A 26447-nucleotide genomic window follows, 5' to 3' on the forward strand; every position below is an offset into this window, starting at 1 on the left:
ACGTTTTCTATGTTTGAAGGGAGAGGTTTTCATGGTATACTTGACAACTAGCCAAAGCTCGTTTTCTGTTTGTTAAATTCATATATAATAATTCTCTTTGACTGGGGACAGGAAGCCTGTGGATATATATAAGAACATAAGAATAAAGGTAACTGCAGAGGGCTATTGGCCCATACAAGGCAGATCCTATTTATAACTACCCAATCCCACTCATATATATGATTAACCCACGTTTGAAACAATCAAGGGACCCTACCTCCATCAAGTTACGCGGTAATTGGTTCCACAAATCAACAACCCTGATACCGAACCAGTATTTACCCAGGGCTTTCCTAAATCTAAACTTATCCCATTTATACCCATTGTTTCGTGTTCTGTCTTGTGTTGATAATTTTATCAACACAATTTTATATGCCTGGGGACCATTATACATACATATATATATATATATATATATATATATATATATATATATATATATATATATATATATATATATATATATATATATATGTCGTACCTAATAGCCAGAACGCACTTCTCAGCCTACTATTCAAGTCCCGATTTGCCTAATAAGCCAAGTTTTCATGAATTAATGTTTTTTCGTCTACCTAACCTACCTAACCTAACCTAACCTAGCTTTTTTTGGCTACCTAACCTAACCTTACCTATAAATATAGGTTAGGTTAGGTTAGGTAGGGTTGGTTAGGTTCGGTCATATATCTACGTTAATTTTAACTCCAATAAAAAAAAATTGACCTCATACATAGAGAAAAGGGTTGTTTTATCATTTCATAAGAAAAAAATTATAGTAAATATATTAATTCAGGAAAACTTGGCTTATTAGGCAAATCGGGCCTTGAATAGTAGGCTGAGAAGTGAGTTCTGGCTACTAGGTACGACATATATATATATATATATATATATATATATATATATATATATATATATATATATATACATATATATATACATATATATATACATATATATATATACATATATATATATATATTATTAAATATGACCGAAAAAGTAAGATTAATAATTCTAACACGAATTTTCTCAATCTTTCGTACATTACGCTTCACTGTTGGAGGTAAATCAAAAATCACTTCTCCAAAATTCATTTTTATTTCTAGTCTGACGCGACACGGGCGCGTTTCGCAAAACTTATTACATTTTCAAAGACTTCACAAATACACAACTGATTAGAACTTACGTCTCTCTGATATTATATCTACATTTGAGTGAGGTGGGAAGGATGATGTGGCATTAACACAAGACAGAACAGGGGATATTAATAGGGTATTAAAAGTATCAACACAAGACAGAACAGAAACAATGGGTATTGAATAGAAGTGTTTGTAGAAAGCCTATTGGTCCATATTTCTTGATGCTTCTATATTGGAGCGGAGTCTTGAGGTGGGTAGAATATAGTTGTGCAATAATTGGCTGTTGATTGCTGGTGTTGACTTCTTGATGTGTAGTGCCTCGCAAACGTCAAGCCGCCTGCTATCGCTGTATCTATCGATGATTTCTGTGTTGTTTACTAGGATTTCTCTGGCGATGGTTTGGTTATGGGAAGAGATTATATGTTCCTTAATGGAGCCCTGTTGCTTATGCATCGTTAAACGCCTAGAAAGAGATGTTGTTGTCTTGCCTATATACTGGGTTTTTTTGGAGCTTACAGTCCCCAAGTGGGCATTTGAAGTGGGCAGGAACTTCTTTTCCACAGCTCATAAAACGGAGGAAAGGGTCCTGAAAGATATTGTTAATAGAAACGTTATCCCTACAGACAAAAATCAGAGGATACAACTGACGATTTACTATAAAACCAGAAAAACGGCCAGCCTACTCATGAGAAACTCTCCAGACACAAAACAGAACGCTTTAAAAGAGACTAACGTCGTCTATGCCTTCAAATGCCCACTTGGGGACTGTAAGCTCCAAAAAACCCAGTATATAGGCAAGACAACAACATCTCTTTCTAGGCGTTTAACGATGCATAAGCAACAGGGCTCCATTAAGGAACATATATAATCTCTTCCCATAACCAAACCATCGCCAGAGAAATCCTAGTAAACAACACAGAAATCATCGATAGATACAGCGATAGCAGGCGGCTTGACGTTTGCGAGGCACTACACATCAAGAAGTCAACACCAGCAATCAACAGCCAATTATTGCACAACTATATTCTACCCACCTCAAGACTCCGCTCCAATATAGAAGCATCAAGAAATATGGACCAATAGGCTTTCTACAAACACTTCTATTCAATACCCATTGTTTCTGTTCTGTCTTGTGTTGATACTTTTAATACCCTATTAATATCCCCTGTTCTGTCTTGTGTTAATGCCACATCATCCTTCCCACCTCACTTAAATGTAGATATAATATCAGAGAGACGTAAGTTCTAATCAGTTGTGTATTTGTGAAGTCTTTGAAAATGTAATAAGTTTTGCGAAACGCGCCCGTGTCGCGTCAGACTAGAAATAAAAATGAATTTTGGAGAAGTGATTTTTGATTTACCTCCAACAGTGAAGCGTAATGTACGAAAGATTGAGAAAATTCGTGTTAGAATTATTAATCTTACTTTTTCGGTCATATTTAATAATATATGTCTACAGGAAAGACTGCTACCAAAATATATATATATATATATATATATATATATATATATATATATATATATATATATATATATATACATATATATATACATATATATATATATATATATATATATATATATATATATATATATATATATATATATAATATATATATATATATATATATATATATATATATATAATATATATATATATATATATATATATATATATATATATATATATATATAATATTAAACCACGGATTCTTCTTTTGCTTCTCTGTTTTTTCCTGTCGGGCTGGGACAAACCTGCTCACAGCCTCCTGACACTTTTGGGTGACATAGTCCATCATGTCCATCATAGTCCATACTCTTGTCGGTCCCTTGACGTGTTGACTTAGAAAGTTTCTTGTAGCCACTCTTAGCTCTCCATGTGGGTCTCTGTTCCCCCAATCTATCTTCCCATGGTTGAAGTCTCCCATGATTAGTAGTCTGGATCTGTTCCGGCTAGCCACAGAAGCTGCTCTCTCTATTATATTGATGGTTAGGTTGGTGGCCAAGTTGTTTCTATCATATTCCTGTCTGGGTTTTCTGTCGTTCGGTGGGGGGTTATATATGACTACTACTATAATTTTCTGTCCTCCAGTTGCTATGGTGCCTGATATGTAGTCACTGAAACCTTCTCAGTTCTGAATTACCATCTCTTCGAAACTCCAACCTCCTCTTATTAGCAAAGCTACACCACCTCCTCTCCCGTCTCTTTCTTTCCTCACTACATAGTAGCCCTGTGAAAACACTGCGTTTGTTATGGTTTTCGTTAACTTTGTTTCTGTGAGTGCTATTATGTCTGGGCACGTTCCTTGATTGCCCTGGCGAGTTCACTTGTTTTATTTGTAATCCCATCTATGTTAGTGTACATTGCCTTGAAGCTCACTTTCTTCTGTTCATTTTCTTGTCCCCTTCTTGGCGAAAATTCTGCTGGTGTGGGAATCTGTTCCGTGGGCGAGAGGATCTGTGAGGTGGTTTGCAGGGTCTCAGAGGATTTTGGGGTGGGGGGTGGGGGTTTAAGGGAAGGGGGGATAGGTAGGGTGTGGGTTAAGGAGATAGGGGGGACATAGAGGATACGGGGTGAGGGGGGAGGAGGGATAGGGAGGGTATGGGATGAAAGGGGAGGGGGGGAAAGGCGGGAGGGGGGACATGATGGGAATGGGGGAGGGGTGACAGGGTCAGAATGGGGTGGGGGGGGTTGGCAGGTAGGGTGAGGGGAAGGGAGGGTTTCTATGCAGAGGGGGGTGGTGGTGTTGCTGGGATGCTGGTTTTGGGTTCCCCTCTTGTCTCTGGGACTGTTGTGTTGGGGGGCTGCGATTTCCTGGTTTACTCCTCTCTCCCTGCGCTTCCTCCTTGCCTCTGCTGCCCTGGCTCTCTCCTCCTTCGTCCTGTCCCTCTGCAGGAATACTTTTTTGTATTCCTCCACATACAGCAGACAACTCTTCCTTTCGAGAATATCCTCCTTCGTGGCTTCGTTTGTAAACACCACCTTTACAAGTCGGTTTCTGTCCTTGTTGTACCAGCCCAACCTGAAAACCTTCTCAATGTTTTGTTCAGCCCCTTCCTTCTGTAACCCCTTCAGTAGCCCATGTACTGCCTCTCTATCCTTGCTATTCCATTTTTGCCTGTTGGATCCTTCCTGTTCTTTGATGCCAACAACTACCACTGATTTTTTTCTCTCCAGCAGCTGAGTGGTTCACCTTGCTGCTTCCTGTGAGGTAGCTGCTTGCATGGCTACCTCCCTCACTGTGTCCATTGCATCTGAGCTCTTTCTCAGTCTTTCCACAAATGTTTCAGGTACGGAGGCATTTCCTTCCACTGTAACATTCCCACCTTCCCTTTGGATGATAATCTGATGCTCGGTCTCTTTATTTTTCTCTGTGAGGGATTTATCTCCTCCCTTGCTGATGTCAGCTCACTTTGCAGGTTGTTAATTGTAATCCTCATTTCATATATCTCCCTCCTGAATTCCTCCAGAACTTGGGTTAAGATTTCCTTCGTGTGGTCACTTTGACTATTCCCTGTGTCCCTGTTACATCCTCCTGCCATTTTGTCCCTTGTCAAGAGAGAGAGAGAGAGAGAGAGAGAGAGAGAGAGAGAGAGAGAGAGAGAGAGAGAGAGAGAGAGAGAGAGAGAGAGAGAGAGAGAGAGAGAGAGAGAGAGAGAGAGAGAGAGAGAGAGAAGAGAGAGAGAGAGAGAGAGAGAGAGAGAGAGAGAGAGAGAGAGAGAGAGAGAGAGAGAGAGAGAGAGGGAGAGAGAGAGAGAGAGTGAAAAAAAAGAACAGAGAGAACGAGATGGAGGGTGGTGTGTGTGTGTGATGAGGGTTAAGAGGAAGTGGGTGAGGTGTTGTCTTCAGATTACGGCAGGTAAGAGAGGGGGTGGATTATGAGTGAGGTTTTATCCTCTTTCCACGAAAGGTGTTAGTTCTTTCTAGCCTGACGTATGTGTGTGTGCGTGCTTGTGTGTGTGTGTGTGTGTGTGTGTGTGTGTGTGTGTGTGTGTGTGTGTGTGTGTGTGTGTGTGTGTATGTGTGTGTGTGTGTGTGTTTGTTTTTGCGTGTGCGTGCGTGTGTGCTTGCAAACGAACTTGTGCGTGTGTGCGTGCGTGTGTTACGGGGGTCCTGTAAAATGTCAACCTCTACCCAAAATGAGCCACTTAGATATTTTAAATGTATATGATATACTGAACAAGAATTTGATAACATTTTACCTCTGTACACCTGAAGAATTGACCAGAGAGGGGTACCTACCTGTCAGCCTCCCACTCACACAACCAGGTGAATAATTACGATGCTGGATGACGAAGTGATCCGTCGTCGCCTCCCACGTGGTGATTCACTAATCCAGTAGATTGATGATGGCGGTTCTTCTCTATCTAACACAAATCTCTGGAGTCAGTCACTATATCGGTGTGTCTGTTGTGTTACAGTTCACCAATTCACTGTATCACTGATCACTTGACCCAATATGTAAACAAAGCCTCGTGGGCCCTCCCACGTGGCCTGTCTGGTGAATTCACTGTTTAACACAAAGTTCTAGTGGTAGCACTGTGTTTTTTCTTTCCTATTCGCGGCGGTTATACACTTTGTGATACCCCTAGATCTGTGATCTGTCACTGTAGCCTTAATTAACCCAAAAATATTGGCGTTTATTGTAGCGCGTGACCCCAGCGACCCTCCCTCCACGGCTGGCTGAACTGAACTCTGGGGCATGTGGGGGCATAACAATGCACACATCTAAAAAGAAATCACCAACATCGCATTGCAGCAGATTAATGAAGAAAAGGGCCTTGAAGTCAAAATCCAGCGGTCATTGAAAGTTGCATAAGAAGAGGGAGCAGCAGTATAAAAAGCCAACCAGACACAAGAAATAGTCAAAAGAACCTTTGTCTTCACGAACAAGATGGTAGTTATTCAACTGTGCAATTCTCTGGGGGGACCTTTGGAAAAATAGGGGATCTTTGACAATCTGGTAGCTTCCTGCCCCCGTCGAGGTCACTTATATAGAGATGTAGTGGCCCTCATGTAAATTCGGATAAATATATTCTTCAGACTTAATTGTATGACGGTCCGTGCAGGGTGGAACTACTGACCTTCCCTAGGATGCAACCCCCACATCTGTTCTCTAACTCTCGGGTACCTATTTACTGTTAGGTGAAAAGAATCATTAGGTGAAAGGAACCGTACCCAACCATTACTCTCCCGCCCGGAAATTAAGCCCTCGATCTCCAGTTGAGTCGAGATCGAAACCAACTGTACTACGTGACCTTTCCCTATGAGACTCATATATTGTTAGGTTAGGCTGTATTAGGCTAGGTTGGATTATGCCAGGTTGGTCTGGGTTAGGTTACGTTAAGTTGAGTACGGTTAGGTAGCTTCTATAATCCGCTGGAGAACCGTCTCGTGTACGATGTGACATATCCTGTTAAAGTTTAAAAAGTTGGCTCAATAGGATCCGGGCTGTAACTTGCTTAGCTAAATAAATTTCCTGGTTCAGATCCCGAGCCCATTATGTGCCCTTGTAATGATAAAACAATGGTTAAATGGTTAAATCAATGGTGTGGCTTTTCTACTACCATTCACAGGATGGGTATGGAGCCCACTACCACTCACAGGAAGGGTATGGAGTCCACTACCAGCCACAGGATGGGTATGGAATCCACTACCACCCACAGGATGGGGATGGAGTCCACTACCACTCACAGGAAGGGTATGGAGTCCACTACCAGCCACAGGATGGGTATGGAATTCACTACCACCCACAGGATGGGGATGGAGTCCACTACCACCCACAGGATGGGCATGGAGTCCACTACCAGCCACAGGATGGGTATGCAGTCCACTACTACCCAGACGATGGGTATGGGTTGCATAATAATTGAACTAAACTGAAACATTCACGTATTTCTCCCGTTTTCTTTCAAGGTCGGCCGGACTTGCCCAACGTCACGTGGAGTCAGCATCTACTAGGCTCCACCACCCGGGGGCTGCGTCGCAGTCTAACAACTGGCCCCGGACGGTGAGTTGCAGGCACTACTCCGCCAGACATACGTATTGTTATTTAAGTAGTGAAAATATAAGTTAGTTTAGCCTAATTAGTTAGTTTTAGCCTCAATTATGGAGGCTACTATATATATATATATATATATATATATGTGTGTGTGTGTGTGTGTGTGTGTGTGTGTGTGTGTGTGTGTGTGTGTGTGTGTGTGTGTGTGTGTGTGTGTGTGTGTGTGTGTGTGTGTGTGTGTGTGTGTGTGTGTGTGTGTGTGTGTGTGTGTGTGTGTGTGTGTGTGTGTGTGTGTGTGTGTGTGTGTGTGTGTGTGTGTGTGTGTGTGTGTGTGTGTGTGTGTGTGTGTGTGTGTGTGTGTGTGTGTGTGTGTGTGTGTGTGTGTGTGTGTGTGTGTGTGTGTGTGTGTGTGTGTGTGTGTGTGTGTGTGTGTGTGTGTGTGTGTGTGTGTGTGTGTGTGTGTGTGTGTGTGTGTGTGTGTGTGTGTGTGTGTGTGTGTGTGTGTGTGTGTGTGTGTGTGTGTGTGTGTGTGTGTGTGTGTGTGTGTGTGTGTGTGTGTGTGTGTGTGTGTGTGTGTGTGTGTGTGTGTGTGTGTGTGTGTGTGTGTGTGTGTGTGTGTGTGTGTGTGTGTGTGTGTGTGTGTGTGTGTGTGTGTGTGTGTGTGTGTGTGTGTGTGTGTGTGTGTGTGTGTGTGTGTGTGTGTGTGTGTGTGTGTGTGTGTGTGTGTGTGTGTGTGTGTGTGTGTGTGTGTGTGTGTGTGTGTGTGTGTGTGTGTGTGTGTGTGTGTGTGTGTGTGTGTGTGTGTGTGTGTGTGTGTGTGTGTGTGTGTGTGTGTGTGTGTGTGTGTGTGTGTGTGTGTGTGTGTGTGTGTGTGTGTGTGTGTGTGTGTGTGTGTGTGTGTGTGTGTGTGTGTGTGTGTGTGTGTGTGTGTGTGTGTGTGTGTGTGTGTGTGTGTGTGTGTGTGTGTGTGTGTGTGTGTGTGTGTGTGTGTGTGTGTGTGTGTGTGTGTGTGTGTGTGTGTGTGTGTGTGTGTGTGTGTGTGTGTGTGTGTGTGTGTGTGTGTGTGTGTGTGTGTGTGTGTGTGTGTGTGTGTGTGTGTGTGTGTGTGTGTGTGTGTGTGTGTGTGTGTGTGTGTGTGTGTGTGTGTGTGTGTGTGTGTGTGTGTGTGTGTGTGTGTGTGTGTGTGTGTGTGTGTGTGTGTGTGTGTGTGTGTGTGTGTGTGTGTGTGTGTGTGTGTGTGTGTGTGTGTGTGTGTGTGTGTGTGTGTGTGTGTGTGTGTGTGTGTGTGTGTGTGTGTGTGTGTGTGTGTGTGTGTGTGTGTGTGTGTGTGTGTGTGTGTGTGTGTGTGTGTGTGTGTGTGTGTGTGTGAACTTAACATACGTAGTGGAAGCCAGGACGCTTACATATTCCCTCAGATGAATGAGCGACATTTGTTATGTTAGATATTACGTAAAATACGGATATATAGTTGTTTTTACTGGAGGCAAAGCGACTCTGCATGTACTAGTGTACATATATCCTGCCACTCTCCAGAGTCGTCAACGGTACAGCCTACTGTGAAAATATTTTAAATATTTTATAATATGTTTTATATATATTGAAAATAATATGGATCCCCATTGCCAAAGGCGCGGGTGAATGTTTGTGTGGTTACTCAACCGGCTGGTTTGTTTGGGGGTTGATCTATCAACCACAGGTGGGTTATTAAGGCCTGAACTCAAGCTAACTGCTTGGTCGACCAGCAAGTATTCTGTAATCCTTTCCATGATTATTCAAGTTCAAGTTCAAGTATGTTTATTAAGACAAGAAAGAAATACATCTCAAATGGATGGAGTAGCTTAGGCTATTTCTACCTCCCCCTACCATGATTAAGGATTACTGTAAGCGCTCAGTGTTTATATGTACGATAGAGACGCATTGGTACACCTCTCTCTGTGTAGACGTCCCTTGTGGTCCAACCAGCTGCTGTACCGGCCAGATCAAATGGTAGTCAACCGACTGATGTTTACATTATCATAATTGTAATCTTTATTTGTAAAAAGAGAAAGTCCATCTGTTTATTGGTTTGTCTCTCTGTTTGGTTGTCTGTCGTAGGGTGGAGGCCAGACACTTGTGCTATCTTCACGCAATTTTCCAAGATGACACGTGCGGGGTATGGGAGTTTCATATGGCATCTTGAGCAACCCTTCTATGATAGCCATGAAATCACGTCTGAAATCGGTGATGAGTTTTCTGTAGAGTTATTTAGAAGTTTTTCCAATGCTTCGTAATAATAAATTTTCAGAGAGAGAGAGAGAGAGAGAGAGAGAGAGAGAGAGAGAGAGAGAGAGAGAGGGAGAGGGAGAGGGAGAGAGAGAGAGAGAGGGAGAGGGAGACAGAGAGAGAGAGAGAGAGAGAGAGAGAGAGAGAGAGAGAGGGAGAGAGAGAGAGAGAGAGAGAGAGAGAGAGGGAGAGAGAGAGAGAGAGAGAGAGGGAGAGAGAGAGAGAGAGAGAGAGAGAGAGAGAGAGAGAGAGAGAGAGAGAGAGAGAGAGAGAGAGAGAGAGAGAGAGAGAGAGAGAGAGAGAGAGAGAGAGAGAGAGAGAGAGAGAATAGGGAAGAGTGGAAGAAAAAAAGGGAGACGGCAGAAAGTACACTTTACAAATACCTTTACAAATATTTTGTTTACATTCACTGAATGATGAGTTTACATAAGTCCTTCACAGTGTGTTCCCATCGTCAGACATTTCGTGTTGTGATCTTATTAGCGGGGTCCCGGTAGTACAGTCGGGTTCGTTCTCGACTCTCAATCGAGAACTGGGAGCCTGACGGCTGAGTGGACAGCGCTTAGGGTTCGTAGTCTTAAGGGTTCGGGTTCGATCCCCGGCGGAGGTGAAAACAAATGGGCAGAGTTTCTTTTACCCTGGTGCTCCTGCTGACCTAGCAGGAAATAGGTACCTGGGATTTACGCTATGTGTGCATAGCGTTTATGCTATACATACTTTATCATATACAGCTCCATGGCTGTACAAGAATATAAGAACTCTTCTATGTGCATATATAGAAAAAAATACAAAATCCTAGTTCGAATCCCGGGCGGGACAAAAATGGTTGGGCGCGTTTTCTATCTCCTAATGACCCTGTCAACCTACCAGTAAATAGGTGCCCAAGTCAGCTTATTGCATTGGTTGCATCCTGGGCGGGATCAGTAATTCGACCTTGGGGGGGGGGGACCTTGGGGGGGGGGGAGGGGGAACCTCGACATAAGAATAACGTGTGTGAATACACTCTGGCTGCCTGTCCCCCGACACAATAAATTATTATTATTATTATTATTTATTTTACCGGATGGTATCATGCACACTATATTAACCAAACAGACTGTTCAATGCTAAACTAATAAATATGGTCATTACGGCAAACGACGTTATCTACACAGATGAACTCATTTGCCGTTCAAGGTTATCTACACCGATAAAACTATCTCAAAGACAATCTTTGTTTATCAGTAGTTGTTATTGGTACCAAGCTTGAAGAGGGGCGGAATTAATGTACATGGGCTCCAGTGTCCTAAGGGTACATCAGATGGGTTTATAGAGAGTGTACATGGGGAACTAATGGATCTGGGGACGCTAGGTTACAGCTGGGTGGTGAGAATGTACGTGGGATTCAGTGCTCTTGGCTATGAACGTGTTCTTCGGGAGAGTGAAAGTTCTCGAGGTCAATTCTATTCTATATTTTATTTTATCTCTTTACTATTAATAGCAATATGACGTTCGGATTGCTCGGTACAGCGACGGTGTTGCCTATTGCAGGTTGGTGTTCGATCCCCCTACGGTTCCAGTGGTTGGGCACCACTCGCCCTTCCCTCTGTCCTCACATCCCAGATCCTTGTCCTCACATCCCAGCTCCTTGTCCTTACATCCCAGATCCTTGTCCATATATCCCAGCTCCTTGTCCTCATATCCTGGATCCTTGTCCTCATATTTCAGCTCCTTGTCCACATATGCCAGCTCCATGTCCTCATATGCTAGCTCCATGTCCTCATATCCCGGATCCTTGTCCTCATATCCCGGATCCTTGTCCTCATATCCCAGCTCCATGTCCTCATATCCCAGCTCCATGTCCTCATATCCTGGATCATTGTCCTCATTTCCCAATTCAGTCATGACTTAAGCGTCACGTAGAATTAGTTGTTTGTCTTACATGATTGTATTGTCAGCAGATGAAGGCAGCGCAGCAGCAGCAGCAGCAAGGTGCTGCAGACAGCAGCAGGGCGAGGACGACGCCCCGGCTGCTACAGTGGCAGGGTACCGAACCTCTCCCAGCCATACCCGACACAAATTATGCTGCCTTCGTCTTGGAGATCATGGCTGGGCATGGCGACGCTGTGGCTGTGGTGAGTCAGTCGTTCTTGTGGTATGGTGTGGTGAGTCAATCTTCAGGCTGATCGATTCGTTCTTGTGGAGTGCAGTGAACAGTTTACTAAACCAACCTACATTCCTACTAAACCACACTACATTCGTCTACTCTTGACGAAATAGGCTTTCTTAAAGAAAATACATCAGTTATCTAAACTCTATAAGCTCTGAGAATAAATAAATTACAGTTGGTTAATTTAGAAACTGTACTTGTGGTCGGTCTCGCGGTCTCGAGCCTATTGTTGATGTGACGATGTGCACTGAATTTTGTAATTAACTCATCAAGATTGTAACTTGCTTAGCTAAATGAATTGTGGGGTTCAGTCCCTGAGCCCATTATGTGCCTCTGTAACCCTTTCCTCTACCGCCCACAGGATGGGTATGAGGTGCATAATAAATGAACTAAACTGACAGTAAATTGGCTGACAACCAATAAATCAACCCACTCAAATAAAACTGAGAATGAAGGTGACGACGTACTGAACGTGTTCAAGTCAAGTGTTGAACTTTACTTTGATGATGCTTCCTTGTCTATCATGAACCTTTGTGCTGCTGGAACTTTGAAAAAACTGGGAAACATGTTTATCATTTTGCTGTAATTTTTCTAATCGAATAGTAAACATTTCAAACTTCTTGCCAAATTATATAGTTCGGTGTAACACTAACTGTAACACTGTTTACGTTTAAATCAATGATACAACTTGATACTTGATACATTGATACAACATTGATACAACAATGATACAACGTAACCATCAATGATACAACTTCTTCCACTCTACCAATTACCGTTGGAGTGCCACAGGGCAGCATCTTAGGACCTCTTCTATTTCTTATATATATAAACGATCTGCCTAATGTCTCTAATATTCTCAAACCTATATTGTTTGCTGACGATACTACCCTTATCTACTCAAACCTCAACCCACATACACTAAATAATGTTGTGAATAATGAATTAAAAAAAGTCCACTTATGGATGTCAACGAACAAACTAACATTAAACATCGAAAAGACTTACTACATCTTATTTGGAAGCAAATCATCAAATGCAATTCAGCTACAGATAGACAACATTAACATCAGTAATAAAAATGATGGCAAGTTTCTTGGCCTATTCCTAGACAAGAGACTCAACTTCAGCACCCACATTCAACACATAACTAAGAAAGTCTCTAAGACAGTTGGTATACTCTCCAAAATCAGATATTATGTTCCTAACTCTGCTCTCCTCTCACTATATTATGCACTAATCTACCCCTATCTTAATTATGGTATCTGTGCATGGGGGTCTACCACTGCAAACCACCTTAAGCCCATCATCACACAGCGCTATGTCATGGGTTCGTATCCTGGCCGGGGAGGATTTACTGGGCGCAATTCCTTAACTGTAGCCTCTGTTTAACGCAACAGTAAAATGTGTACTTGGATGAAAAAACGATTCTTCGCGGCGGGGATCGTATTCCAGGGACCATAGGATTAAGGACTTGCCCGAAACGCTACGCGTACTAGTGGCTGTACAAGAATGTAACAACTCTTGTATATATCTCAAAAAAAAAAAAAAAAAAAAGCAAAAATCTGCTATCAGAATTATAACTAACTCTGCTTTCAGACAACACTCAGCTCCCTTGTTTAAATCCCTAAACTTGCTAAATATTAACTCCCTCCACACATTCTCTTGTGTCAACTACATTTACAAAACCCTGTTCTTAAATGCAAACCATGCTCTGAAACTCTCCCTGGACAGATGTAATAGGACCCATTATCACCACACCAGAAATAAATATCTCTTTGATATCCCCAGGGTCAAACTTAATCTGTGTAAACACTCTATGCAAATTAAGGGACCTAGTCTATGGAACTCACTCCCTAGTGAATTGAAAAACTGTAAAACTTTTGCCTTATTTAAAAGCAAAACCAAAAAGTACCTAACTTCATCTTCTTAGTTTCCTACACTGAGCTTTAAATTTGCTCTGTACCTAGTGTTACCCAATCTCCTAATTTTTATATAATATCAAACAACCTTATCATTGTGTTCATTGCTGTCTTCTTTTATGTGCTAGCCATATGCTGTATTGTGACTACCAATTTTTGTCAACTACCATTCAAGCTGTCATTGCAATCAATCTTATATTGTTTCTGCTGTATTGTGCCTACCAATTTGTTGTCAACTACCATTTTAAGCTGTCATTGCAATCAATCTTAGCTACCTATGTGCTTTAATATACTGTACCTACAATTTTCTCTCATCTTTTTTTTTTTTTTTTTTTTTTTTTTTTTTTTTTTCATGTAATCTGTTATCATTTTTTGTCTATAAATTTTGCAAGTATTTACCTCCTTAAAATTTTCTTAGATTAAGGACCTGCCCGAAACGCTGCGCGTGCTAGTGGCTTCACAAGACTGTAATTACCATATTTGTATCCTCACATTCCTTATGTACATTCTTGTATATGCATAAATAAATAAATAAATAAATAAATAAATAAATAAATAAATAAATAAAATATTCACGGCATTCTTGAAAATACGCGGTCAACTCTACGGTAAACACACCCGCGATTTAATTTTAAACTTTCCTGAAAATGACACCGAGTATTTAACCTTAGGTCTACTTTGACCAGTCTATATGTCCGTCCCGTACCGCCCATGACTGTCGTCCCCGTAACGCTGTGCGTATTGGTTGCTTCAGGCATACTCTATACTTTGCTCTGTCTAGAAATCCAACATTATGTTTGTAACTCATTTTCTATGCTTGTACTGTACTTTTATCTAAATACAATGATCATTATCTCATCTTAGCGAGTGGTCTTTGTTGCAACCTGTTCTCGCACAAGACAGCACATATATGACTTATTGCTTATAGTCACTTTCGCTTATAAATAAGTACATACGTGACATATTCCAAGCCATATTTTTATGGCTTTATTCAGACTCCAGCCCTTGAGACACTAGCGCTAGGATTCAGCCAGCATCCAGATACGAAACCTATATATCTTCTAACAATCATAGCAGCTTTTTATCTACTGCTATGATTAAAGAGTTTATGAGCTTGAATGTTTCACAACCCAAAGGTTATTATTGCTTTTAACAACTTGGTACATATAGTGGCTATGAGCTCACAAAATGTTTATCAGCTTTAACAGATGTAAACACAGCTGCCATAATTCAGGAATAATGTAGCGGTTTCGTGAGTGGTTGAGTAAATGCTTGATGAGTCTTGGCCAGGGGCTGTGTTGATATTATTCCGCCAAACACACGACCAAACTACCACGTGTGTGTAAGGGGGGGGAGACCTTCGACTAGCCACCGGCTTCCTGTCCTCGTCGAGGCCACAAGTGTTAGTGGCTCTCAGGTAAATTTAGGTAATATATTTATGAATATAATACTAAACAATAGTTCGTGAACTACTGTATAGCTCTGTGTGTGAGCTGCTTGGTGATTTATCATCAATTATAAATTTATATATAAAAATGCCACATCCCTTGAAAAGTGATCACACAATTAGCGTTGATTCCAGGTTCCTTGCACGAGATGATTGGACAGAGCTCGAATTACCAAGTTAGGATTAGGTGGTCGAAATCCTGCCCATAAAACCCCATGCAACACATATATGGTGCCCTAAACGCTGTGTGTATTAGTGACTTTAGGCACAGTATATACTAACTCTAGCTAGAAATAGAACATTCTGTTTGTAACTCATTTTGTATGATGTATTATATATCTGGGGTATGATTTAGCCTAAATAAACGTTATGAATATCATCATTATCATGGTGATAAGTTTTTCATCCACTCCGAGCTACAAGTTGAGAGCTTAAAGTGTCGTTATTGTGTTGCTTTTAAATGGTATAGATTTTATCGTTAGAAAGCTGAAGGATGTCTTTCATTTAAAGCTCGGGTTAAATATAATCATTACTTCATCGTATACTTTCTCTAACCTGTTATGTTAGGTGTTGCTATACTGAGATATTTTGGTTGTGGTTCAGGTGGAGGCGGAGACGGGCAGACAGCGGACGTACAGGGAGGTGTGCGGGCTGGTGCCGCGGGTGTCAGCCGGGCTGGCGGCCGCCGGGGTCGTCCCGGGCGATGCTGTGCTCTTCGTCACTCCCACCATCATGGACTACCCGCTCGTGCTTCTCTCCATTGTGCACCGCGGCGCCACCTGCGTCCCCGTCAACGCCAACCTCTCAATCGGTTTGTCGCTCTCAACCTTAAATTTTGTGATATATCTGTACCTATAATTGGAATTGCTCGTCTGTCTCCCGGATCGAAGTAGCAGGATGCTTGGGGCTTCACTTCATTTTTCCAAATAATCCCTGGGGACATAGGTGAGTCAGGATTGGCGTAAAAAAAAAATGCTAAGGGATACTAGCGTACTGGACCAACGTCACCTGCCACAAAAATCTTGCAACACCATATGAATCCACCCAGAGTTATTAGTATTTTGTTTTGTCATATTATAAACAGCATGTACTGATCATGCCAAAATTTAAACAAATCTAATCATAATACTTACCGTTTAGCTCTGCTCTTAACATCAGGAGTGCCTCAGGGCAGCATCTTAGGGCCTCTCCTTTTTCTTATATACATCAATGACTTGCCAAAAGTTTCTAACGTTATGAAGCCTTTTTGCTGACGATACTACCTTCATCTTTTCAAACCCCAAATCCACACACTCTAAATAATATTGTAAATAACGAGTTAGAACAATTTCATCTCAATATGTTAAGAAATGGATTTTATATGATATAAAAAAAAGCGTTTGCAATTGGTACTGTTGATAACAATAACATCTACTAGTTAGCGGAACTCATGGATAATGCAATGATAAAGCGATGCAAGCACCTATCCGACGCCCAAAGAAGAAAAGTAGTAGTAAGGAGGGTCCACAAAGTGGATATGCAGCTGGTGCCTTCTAGGATTGTTGATTCCCACCTGGAAGGCAAAATAATAATGAGTGATTATGTTATTTTGCTGTATTTTATTAAATATCATATTAATATATTTCCCAATGCCAATATTTCATATGTCCTCCAATTTTTTTTTTTTGGGGGGGGGGAATTTTTTATTTTATTTTATTTTTTCTCCTTTGTTTCTTATTTGATTTTATCGTGGCTTCTTCATCTTGGAGAATGTGTACCCGTCACTAAGTATGTGAAGTTGGAACGAGATTGGTCAACATATAAACATATTGTTTAAATCCCTAAACTTGCTAAATATTAACTCCCTCCACACATTCTCTTGTGTCATCTACATTTACAAAACCCTGTTCTTAAATGCAAACCATGCTCTGAAACTCTCCCTGGACAGATGTAATAGGACCCATTATCACCACACCAGAAATAAATATCTCTTTGATATCCCCAGGGTCAAGCTTAATCTGTGTAAACACTCTATGCAAATTAAGGGACCTAGTCTATGGAACTCACTCCCTAGTGAATTGAAAAACTGTAAAACTTTTGCCTTATTTAAAAGCAAAACCAAAACGTACCTAACTTCATCTTCTTAGTTTCCTACACTGAGCTTTAAATTTGCTCTGTACCTAGTGTTACCCAATCTCCTAATTTTTATGTAATATCAAACAACCTTATCATTGTGTTCATTGCTGTCTTCTTTTATTTGCTAGCCATATGCTGTATTGTGACTACCAATTTTTGTCAACTACCATTCAAGCTGTCACTGCAATCAATCTTATATTGTTTCTGCTGTATTGTGCCTACCAATTTTTGTCAACTACCATTCAAGCTGTCATTGCAATCAATCTTAGCTACCTATGTGCTTTAATATACTGTACCTGCAATTTTCTCTCATCTTCTTTTTTTCATTTCATGTACCTGTTATCATTTTTTTGTCTATAAATTTGGAAGTATTTACCTCCTTAAAATTTTCTTAGATTAAGGACCTGCCCGAAACGCTGCGCGTGCTAGTGGCTTTACAAGACTGTAATTACCATATTTGTATCCTCACATTCCTTATGTACATTCTTGTATATGCATAAATAAATAAATAAATAAATAAATAAATAAATCAGCCACAGGTGGCAGAGCCTGTGATTTTTTTTTTCACAGATTTCAAACTTTTTTTTCTTTGTCTCTTTAGGTTGTTTATGGTGAATGGGGACCAGATGAGGGCTTTATCACTTATATAAAGTATACTTATATATGTCCTAACCAATTAATTAAAATTATCTCTATATTTAGTTTTTTGGTGGTGGGGGTTATTTTTTGTTGACTTCATTTCAATTGACCTACAACCTTCACATATTCGAATACGAATGGTAATCAAGCAATATTTATTAAAGCTTACAAGATATGACATCAATTTGAACTACTATATTTATTGCAGAGAAGTTTTACCTTAATTTTTCTGTATGAACAAGATTTTCAACTTTGAAACTGAGAAAAACTTCAGTTTCAGAGCGATATCACCATTTTTACATATGTGCAAAGTTCTTAGTTCTAAGGTTACCATTAGAGCATTTATTCATAAACCCACAACTTTGAGTTATAAATTTTTGCGTCTAAATTTTACGCATATTTTGAAGGCTACATTGACTATTTTTTTTTTACAGTAAATTATACTCTAAAATAAATTTTCTATAATAGAAAATGTACATTATATGCCATTCTGAGCCATAATGAATATAATAAAAATTGGTGACATTTGAAGTGAGATACTCTAATTTAAAATTGTGAAATTTTTAAATTCGTTTAATATTTTATTTTCTACTATATTTTTTGTTCACGTTATGATGTTGATCCATTAGAAAAAGTTGGAGCATTTACCATGTATATTATGCACAACAAATTTGAGAGTGAGGAAGGTTGATAAATTGTGCATTTGATAGATACAAAATGAGTTAAAAGCAGAATGTCGGATTTCTAGATACAACAAGTATATACCTAAAGCCATTAGTACGCACAGCGTTTCTGGCAAGAAGATGCTACTATTTTGATGCCCTCATTTAAAGAATGTAAAATAGTGTACGTAACCCGTGTTGTACCGTACCCAGATGAGTTGGTGCACGTGGTGAGGGTGAGCAAGGCCAGCTGGGCAGTCGTCCACGAAGACTCCCTGGAGGTGGCCGAGGCTGCCTTCTCCCTCATGCCACCTGGCACCCTACGGCAGCTGTGGGTCCTGGGAGACTGTGCCACACACAGACCCAACCTCACCCACCTCATGACCTACTCCCCTGAGCCTCCCTTCACTAAGGTAACCTACAATATCATACTAATATCGTAATTTAAAGATTTGTCTGTGTATAGTCATAGCTGCCGTTTTTGGTAGTTGGGAGTATGCATACCCTATATTATTATTATTATTGTTATCAATAAGTGTTTACCCTTCATTAATGTCTTAAAAAATAATCCTTACTATTCAACACATGACTGTTTGTGTTTATAGCTTCTTGCTAACCTCTTGCATAAACATATTTACCTCACATATCACTGATTACGCAAGCTTAAGCATTTAAACGACAGTAGACTGCAGTAAGATCACACAGTTAAAGCCCCGCTCCTGTGCCAGGCAAGTCCACTACGGGCTCACCACAGCCCGTGCTACTTGTAATATTTTGTTCCTAGTAGCTGAATCTTAAACAACAACATGGAGTAAGATTCATCACGACACTCCAGACTATACTTCCGGCTGTCCCACGTTCCAGACCCCATTCATCCTCAGATCTACAGTACCAGCTACTGGTACTGGTTATGGCTTCAAACACCTTCCACTTATTGGCTATACATGACCGTGCCTCCTCTTGAGGGGTGGCTTAATCTTTATAAATCATCAATCAATCTGTGTAAGATGATAGGCCATGGGAAAAGGCTATATCAAGAATTTAAAGGTCATATATGGAAGCATTTTTAAATATACAGAAGACAAATCTGTGCTTCTCTTTGTATGTTTCTTAAGAAAACGCATGAAACTGATCTCAAAACTATGGGTGAATATTTTAACTACTCTAGGCCATGAGGCACCATTAAAGTCATCATGCCCACTATAATGTAGTGCCATCACAGTCGGAGCTCCGCTTCTCAAAAAGGTATGAACACGACTGGCACATCGTTTTCCTTAGAAAACTTGACAGTAATCTAACCTGTCTTAATCATGTTTAAAATGTTTTTCCATTCATTAACGGGATTTTTGTAGTTGGATCAACAAGCATTTGGTCGTTGTTTATGAGGACGGATTACATGGAATGAGGACGACCTGCATTGATTATGAGGACGGGCTGCAACCCAACTACATGCTGAAGCTTCGGTTGTATTTGTTATTCATTTACTTTCAGCCCATCCTGAAAAGTGTAGAGCATATATAAATACTTTATGAATCTTCGAATAACATCATTACCAATAAACAAACTTTTAGTTAAATTAAGTGTTATTTCACACGAAACAAACACATGTTTAATACACGTAGAGAGTATATACTGAATGTTTGTTTTAATAATAATAATAATAATAATAATAATAATAATAATAATAATAATGATAATAATAATTCATTGTGTCGGGGACAGGCAGCCAGGGTGTATTCATACACGTTAGGCTAATATCAAGGTCCCTCCCCCAAGGTCGAACTACTGACCCTCCCTAGAATACAACCCCACAACTAGCTAATTAACTCTTGAACATCTACTTATTGCTTGGTGTGGGTGAACAGACGCATTAGGTGAATTGAAAAGCGCCCAACTATTTCTGTCCCGCCTGGGATTCGAACCCAGAATTCTCGATTGTGCATCGAGAACGAACCGGACTCTACTACCGGGACCCTAAATATAATATGAATATGACCCCTATAAATATAAGTTCATTTATCTTAAAATAGATGGGGTGCCCAGCGGTGCCTGATTCGACCTTCAAAACGGGGTGCTTTCTCGCCATGCCCAGTGGCTGGGGGGGATTGGTGCCCTGAAGCTACATAAACACCCTATACCCCCCGAAATGGCAAGGGGGAGTTAGGGGACAACAATTTTGCACCATTTAAGGGATGGGAGCTCCAGAACGCAAATATGTTATCGTAACACCTGTTAAAACTCTTAGGACTCTGCCACGAACATTTGATATCTGCTAACGGAAGGAGGGTCGGAATCAGAGCCGAAACCTCTTCAAGGGTAGGGGACCGAACTATCAGGGAAAAGCGCCAAGCCATTACAACTATATAGCACTAGAAAGGGGCCAGGATAACGATTTGGGATGGAACAGGGGACAGGAATGGTGACCAACCACTTGAACTGTCGGAGATAGAACGCTGACCTGCAGGAAACGAAACCGTCGCTCTACCGTCCAGCCCACGACCCCCTCCCCCTGACGACCATTCCAATACATCCACGAGTCACCTGCAAAGTTGGGTGAAGCTAGCCCACAGTGTCTGGCCTGCAACATTAAACAGCCAAGCATCTTTTCTATTCATGTAGAGTTTGGGTATAAGCAATGCTATGATTCGAACCTGTCAAGGATTCATGTAGACATCTTAGATATGTAACTCAGCATAACTAAACGACTTAATCTATTGAAGTATATATAACAAAATAAAATAATAACTTAGGTCACCAGAGGAGTTTTTCTTTAAATATAAAATTAAACTAACAAATTTTGCATGTTACATGTTAACTTATTAGCAGGACAATCATTTATTATGAATAATTTATTACGAATCATTATGAATCTTTTATGAATAATTTATTATAAATCTTTTTTATTAATAATTTATGATGACTCGTTTATAATGAATCATTTATTTGAATTATGTATTATGAATCATTTATAAATATATATGCAGTCCGTAAGGTCATATTCCAACATAAATACATGAGGATAAGACAAGCGCGCGTGTGCTTTGGTTAGGTTTTGCATAATAATCTAGACTAGGGAGTTTGGTTAGGTTTTACAAATAATACTAGGTTAAGTGATATGGTTAAGATGGCTTAGGTTTACATACACTATAGGCCGCTTGTGAACAAGTCACAACTCAAGCCAAAGCTTTGATCATGGGCAAATTGCAGTTCGAACAAGAATTACTTGTCCCACATGCAACGAGTCAACAATTAACGTAATGTCGGCGAACCTCTCCTTGAAGATAGACTGAAACTGTATGTTTACGAGTGGCAGAATTTGACGAAGACTAAAGTATAGACTTTTATGCGTCAAGAGCTGGCACTGCCGTGAGCTAACTAATATTGTGTCCGCAGGCGGAGGGGCTGGAGGCGTCGACTGCGGTAGCCATGATGCCCTTCTCCTCGGGTACAACTGGCCTCCCCAAGGGCGTCATGCTCTCTCACCGTAACCTGCTTTACACGCATATTCGGACCATGTGAGTTGCAAGAACATACACAACCATCATAAACACACAGACTGTGCAAAGAATCATTGTTCATATCTTGGAACAGCAAAACGAGGTGGTCATAGATGGAAACTAGAGACGGGAAAATGAGGCACAAATATCATTTTTTTAAGTTGGAGTTGTTATTAAGTGGAATTGGTTGGACGTCGAAGTTGTTCAACGTAACTCGATGCAAAATTTTGAATGCAAATAAAGCGTGGGAATGATCAGTCATTGAGGTAATTTTAATACAGTTAGAAGTCCGGGTTTGGAGCCTAGCTCGATCCTGTACGTACAGCTGAGTACAGACACGCACACACACTAAGCCTCGCGGCTGAGTGGATAGCACTTGAGGGTCGTAGTCCTAATGGCTCGGATTTGATTCCCGGCGTAGGCGGAAACAAATCGGCAGTTTCTTCCACCCTGATGCACCTGTTCACTTAGCAGTAAATAGGTACCTGGGAGTTAGACAGCTGCTACGGGCTGCTTCCTGGGGATGTGTGCGTGTGTGTGAGTTAGAGAGAAAAATGTAGAAGACATAATAGAAGAAAAATAGATCGGTTAGAAAAACAATCTAGAGACACAAATAGCAAATACACACACACACACACACACACACACACACACACACACACACACACACACACACACACACACACACACACACACTATCTCTCTCTAAACATATAAGATGTCTTCCATCCAGTCTTTCAAAAGATACAACATCAAAGGCTTTGCTAAATTTAAGATAAGGAATATCACAATCCTTCCCGCTATCAGCTGCCTGAAATATACTAAAAAAAAACCAACGAGGCAAATGATCTTCCTCCCGTATCAGAAACAGGTCAAACATTCAAAACTCTCCAAGATTTAAGAGTTAGAACATTTTTAGCGTGAGTCATTATTCACATCTACATTATAACCTTGAGTCATGTCACCCGTCGCTGGAGTCATGTCACCCGTCGCTGGAGTCATGGCACCCGCCTCTGGAGTCATGACACAATATGTACACCAGTTGATTTAACAGTTGAGAGGCGAGACCAAAGAGCCAGAGCTCAACCCCCGCAAACACAACTAGGTGAGTACATCTTGTAAACCTGAAAATATCACTATCACGATAATGTTTTACACACACACACATGACAGTTAAATTTTGGCAAAAATATCTGCAATGACAGTGACATTTACGGAAAAAAAATCGAATGTTGTGATCGTCAGGTATGAAAGAAGCCTCCAAAAGCGTGGTCGTGGTGTCCTAGGCAACGTTTACAAGTCCGTGCTGGTGATGTTGCCCGTGTGTCATATATACGGCCACCTGATGGTCCTTATAACCCTCCATCATGGGGGCGCTGTCGTCTTCCTCAGGAAGTTCACACCCAGGAAATATCTCCAAGCTATTCAGGATTTCAAGGTGAGGAAAAAGATAAGTATGACAATTTTACGATTAAGAATTGCCAAATGATTTTTTAAAATTATATATATATATATATATATATATATATATATATATATATATATATATATATATATATATATATATATATATATATATATATATATATATATATAAGTATATTTTGGTAGCAGTCTTTCCTGTAGACATATATTATTAAATATGACCGAAAAAGTAAGATTAATAATTCTAACACGAATTTTCTCTATCTTTCTTATGTTTCTTTTTACTGTTGATGGTAATTCAAAGATCAATTCTCCAAAATCCATTTTTATTTCTAGTCTGACGCGACACTTGAGCGCGTTTCGTAAAACTTATTACATTTTCAAAGACTTTAGTTTACAAACACACAACTGAAACTGAATAGAGCTTTGCACATCTTCGAGTTTATATCTACATTTGGGTGAGGTGGATGAGGTGAAAACGAACTTTCAACAATGGGTATTAAATGGGTATTAAATTCTAACACAAGACAGAACACGAAACAATGGGTATCGAATGGAAGTAATTGTTGAAAGCCTATTGGTCCATATTTTTTGATGCTTCTATATTGGAGCGGAGTCTTGAAGTGGGTAGAATATAGTTGTGCATTAATTGGCTGTTGATTGCTGGTGTTGACTTCTTGATGTGTAGTGCCTCGCAGACGTCAAGACGCCTGCTATCGCTGTATCTATCGATGATTTCTGTGTTGTTTGCTAAGATTTCTCTGGTGATGGTTTGTTTGTGGGAAGAGATTATATGTTCCTTAATGGAGCCCTGTTGCTTATGCATCGTTAAACGCCTGGAAAGAGATGTTGTTGTCTTGCCTATATACTGGGTTTTTTGAGGCTTACAGTCCCCAAGAGGGCACTTGAAGGCATAGACGACGTTGGTCTCTTTTAAAGCGTTCTGCTTTGTGTCTGGAGAGTTTCTCTTGAGTAGGCTGGCCGTTTTTCTGGTTTTATAGTAAATCGTCAGTTGTATCTTCTGATTTTTGTCTGTAGGGATAACGTTTCTACTGACAATATCTTTCAGAACCCTTTCCTCCGTTTTATGGGCTGTGAAAAAGAAGTTCCTGTAAAATAGTCTAATAGGGGGTATAGGTGTTGTGTTAGTTGTTTCTTCAGAGGTTGCATGGCATTTCACTTTCCTTCTTATGATGTCTTCCACGAAACCATTGGAGAAGCCGTTGTTGACTAGGACCTGCCTTACCCTACAAAGTTCTTCGTCGACTTGCTTCCATTCTGAGCTGTGGCTGAGGGCACGGTCGACATAAGCGTTAACAACACTCCTCTTGTACCTGTCCGGGCAGTCGCTGTTCGCATTCAGGCACATTCCTATGTTTGTTTCCTTAGTGTAAACTGCAGTGTGGAAAACTCCGCTCCTTTCCATGACTGTTACATCTAGAAAGGGCAGTTTCCCATCCTTCTCCATCTCGTAAGTGAAACGCAACACAGAATTCTGCTCAAATGCCTCCTTCAGCTCCTGCAGATGTCTGACATCAGGTACCTGTGTAAAAATGTCGTCAACATACATAACATATATATATATATATATATATATATATATATATATATATATATATATATATATATATATATATATATATATATATATATATATGTTATTATATGTTATGTATATATAACTTATGTATATATATGTTATTATATGTTATGTATATATAACTATATATATATATATGCTTATGGAATTTGTCCGCACACATAACACTCATCAAATTTCGTTCTTTCTCATGCATCAACTATTAATTTAACACATGACAGGTAACATTCAGCCCGCTTGTACCCCACCTGGTCAAGTTCCTGACGGAGACCCCGCTGCTGAAGGAGTATGACATCTCATCCGTCAAGTACTTCCATTCCGGAGCCGCCCCCCTCACCGCCTCCACTGCCACCTCCTTCACGAAGAAGGTTGTGTACCATCTACTCTTAGCTTAAATATGCTGCAAGAGTGATTAAATATCTTGTCCTCAAAAGTCCATTTGATCTAGTTTTGTCTGTTCGTTCGTGTGATCATGCGATCATGCTATGTCACCAAGAACACGCTACTTGACAATAACATTTACAACAGTACTCAGAAAGTAATCACATTAACGTGGTGAATCAATGAGAAAATCCGTAGGAGCCTTGACGAGGATTCGAACCTAAGCGCGGTGGGTAGTTCCATGCACACTTTATTTACTATGGTAGCGTAACATTCAATAACGTTCGCTCGCTATGAAACAATATCATCTTGCTTCAAACAACGAAGTTCTCTTTAACATATTAATTAGTAGTAAACTCCAATCCTGTCCCCTCGTCCTCCCCACCATTCCCCATTCCCTCGTCCAATGCATTCCCAAATGATCTGATATTCTCATCAGAAAAGTGGGAACATCAAATGATCTGATGTTCCCATCACTGAAAAACAAGAACAGTTTAAAAAAACGAAATAAAAACAATGAAAAAATAAATTAAATAAACTATACTCACAAAATGAACGGTATGGTAAACAACACAGCTCAATTCTAACGTAGTGTCACACAAAATAATTTAATCAGAATGAAAATAAATCGAAATCTATGAAAATTCAATTTATCAATGCAATCGGAAACATTGAAGTGTAATCGTGACATATTTAGTATAGGGTGTGTTGCTCTTACGTGCAACAGATTTCGCTGTTTTTCTTTTTAAAAAGCAGGTTTTTACCTGTCACAGACGTGGCATTTTTACTTATACTCACGAAATGAACGGTATGTTTATCTTTAACAGTACCTTTACGGTACCTTTATTCTACTTCTAATTGTTTCAATTCTTTTGTTTACTTGCATTTATTGTTGTGTTTTGCCATAATTATTCTCTAATTTTAGTAGACTTAGTACTTTGTAAGCTTTTATTGTATTGTTATATTATTGTATTGTTGTGTTTTGCTATAATTACTTTCTATTTATAGCAGAATTAGTATTTAACTGTTCCTGTAATTGCTTATCTTATTGTATCGTGACATTATTGTATCTATATGCTTACTGATATTGATCCTGATCGAAATCTTCTGTCCCATATCCACACAAATCAGCACATCGATCATCATTATTGCAGGTATTACACAGCAAATCT

The 26447-nt window shown here is 40.1% G+C and overlaps 1 protein-coding gene across 3 annotated transcripts in view; it reads left to right on the forward strand.

Annotated features, from left to right (window-relative positions):
- Positions 1-7103: 7103 nt before the first annotated feature.
- LOC123765744 (uncharacterized) overlaps positions 7104-26447 on the forward strand; it is a 32326-nt gene continuing 12982 nt past the window's right edge. Inside the window, exons 1-7 of one of the 3 annotated variants that reach the window (XM_045754465.2) lie at positions 7104-7185; positions 11379-11552; positions 15560-15767; positions 18586-18785; positions 21766-21887; positions 23115-23307; positions 25116-25262. In XM_045754465.2, the coding sequence (XP_045610421.2) occupies positions 11379-11552; positions 15560-15767; positions 18586-18785; positions 21766-21887; positions 23115-23307; positions 25116-25262 (1044 nt within the window). In that variant the 5' untranslated portion in view covers positions 7104-7185. The other 2 variants (XM_045754464.2, XM_045754466.2) reach the window with 2 other exon arrangements.

Source organism: Procambarus clarkii, chromosome 37, assembly GCF_040958095.1.
Source record: "Procambarus clarkii isolate CNS0578487 chromosome 37, FALCON_Pclarkii_2.0, whole genome shotgun sequence".
In the NCBI taxonomy this organism is placed as follows: Eukaryota; Metazoa; Arthropoda; class Malacostraca; order Decapoda; family Cambaridae; genus Procambarus; species Procambarus clarkii.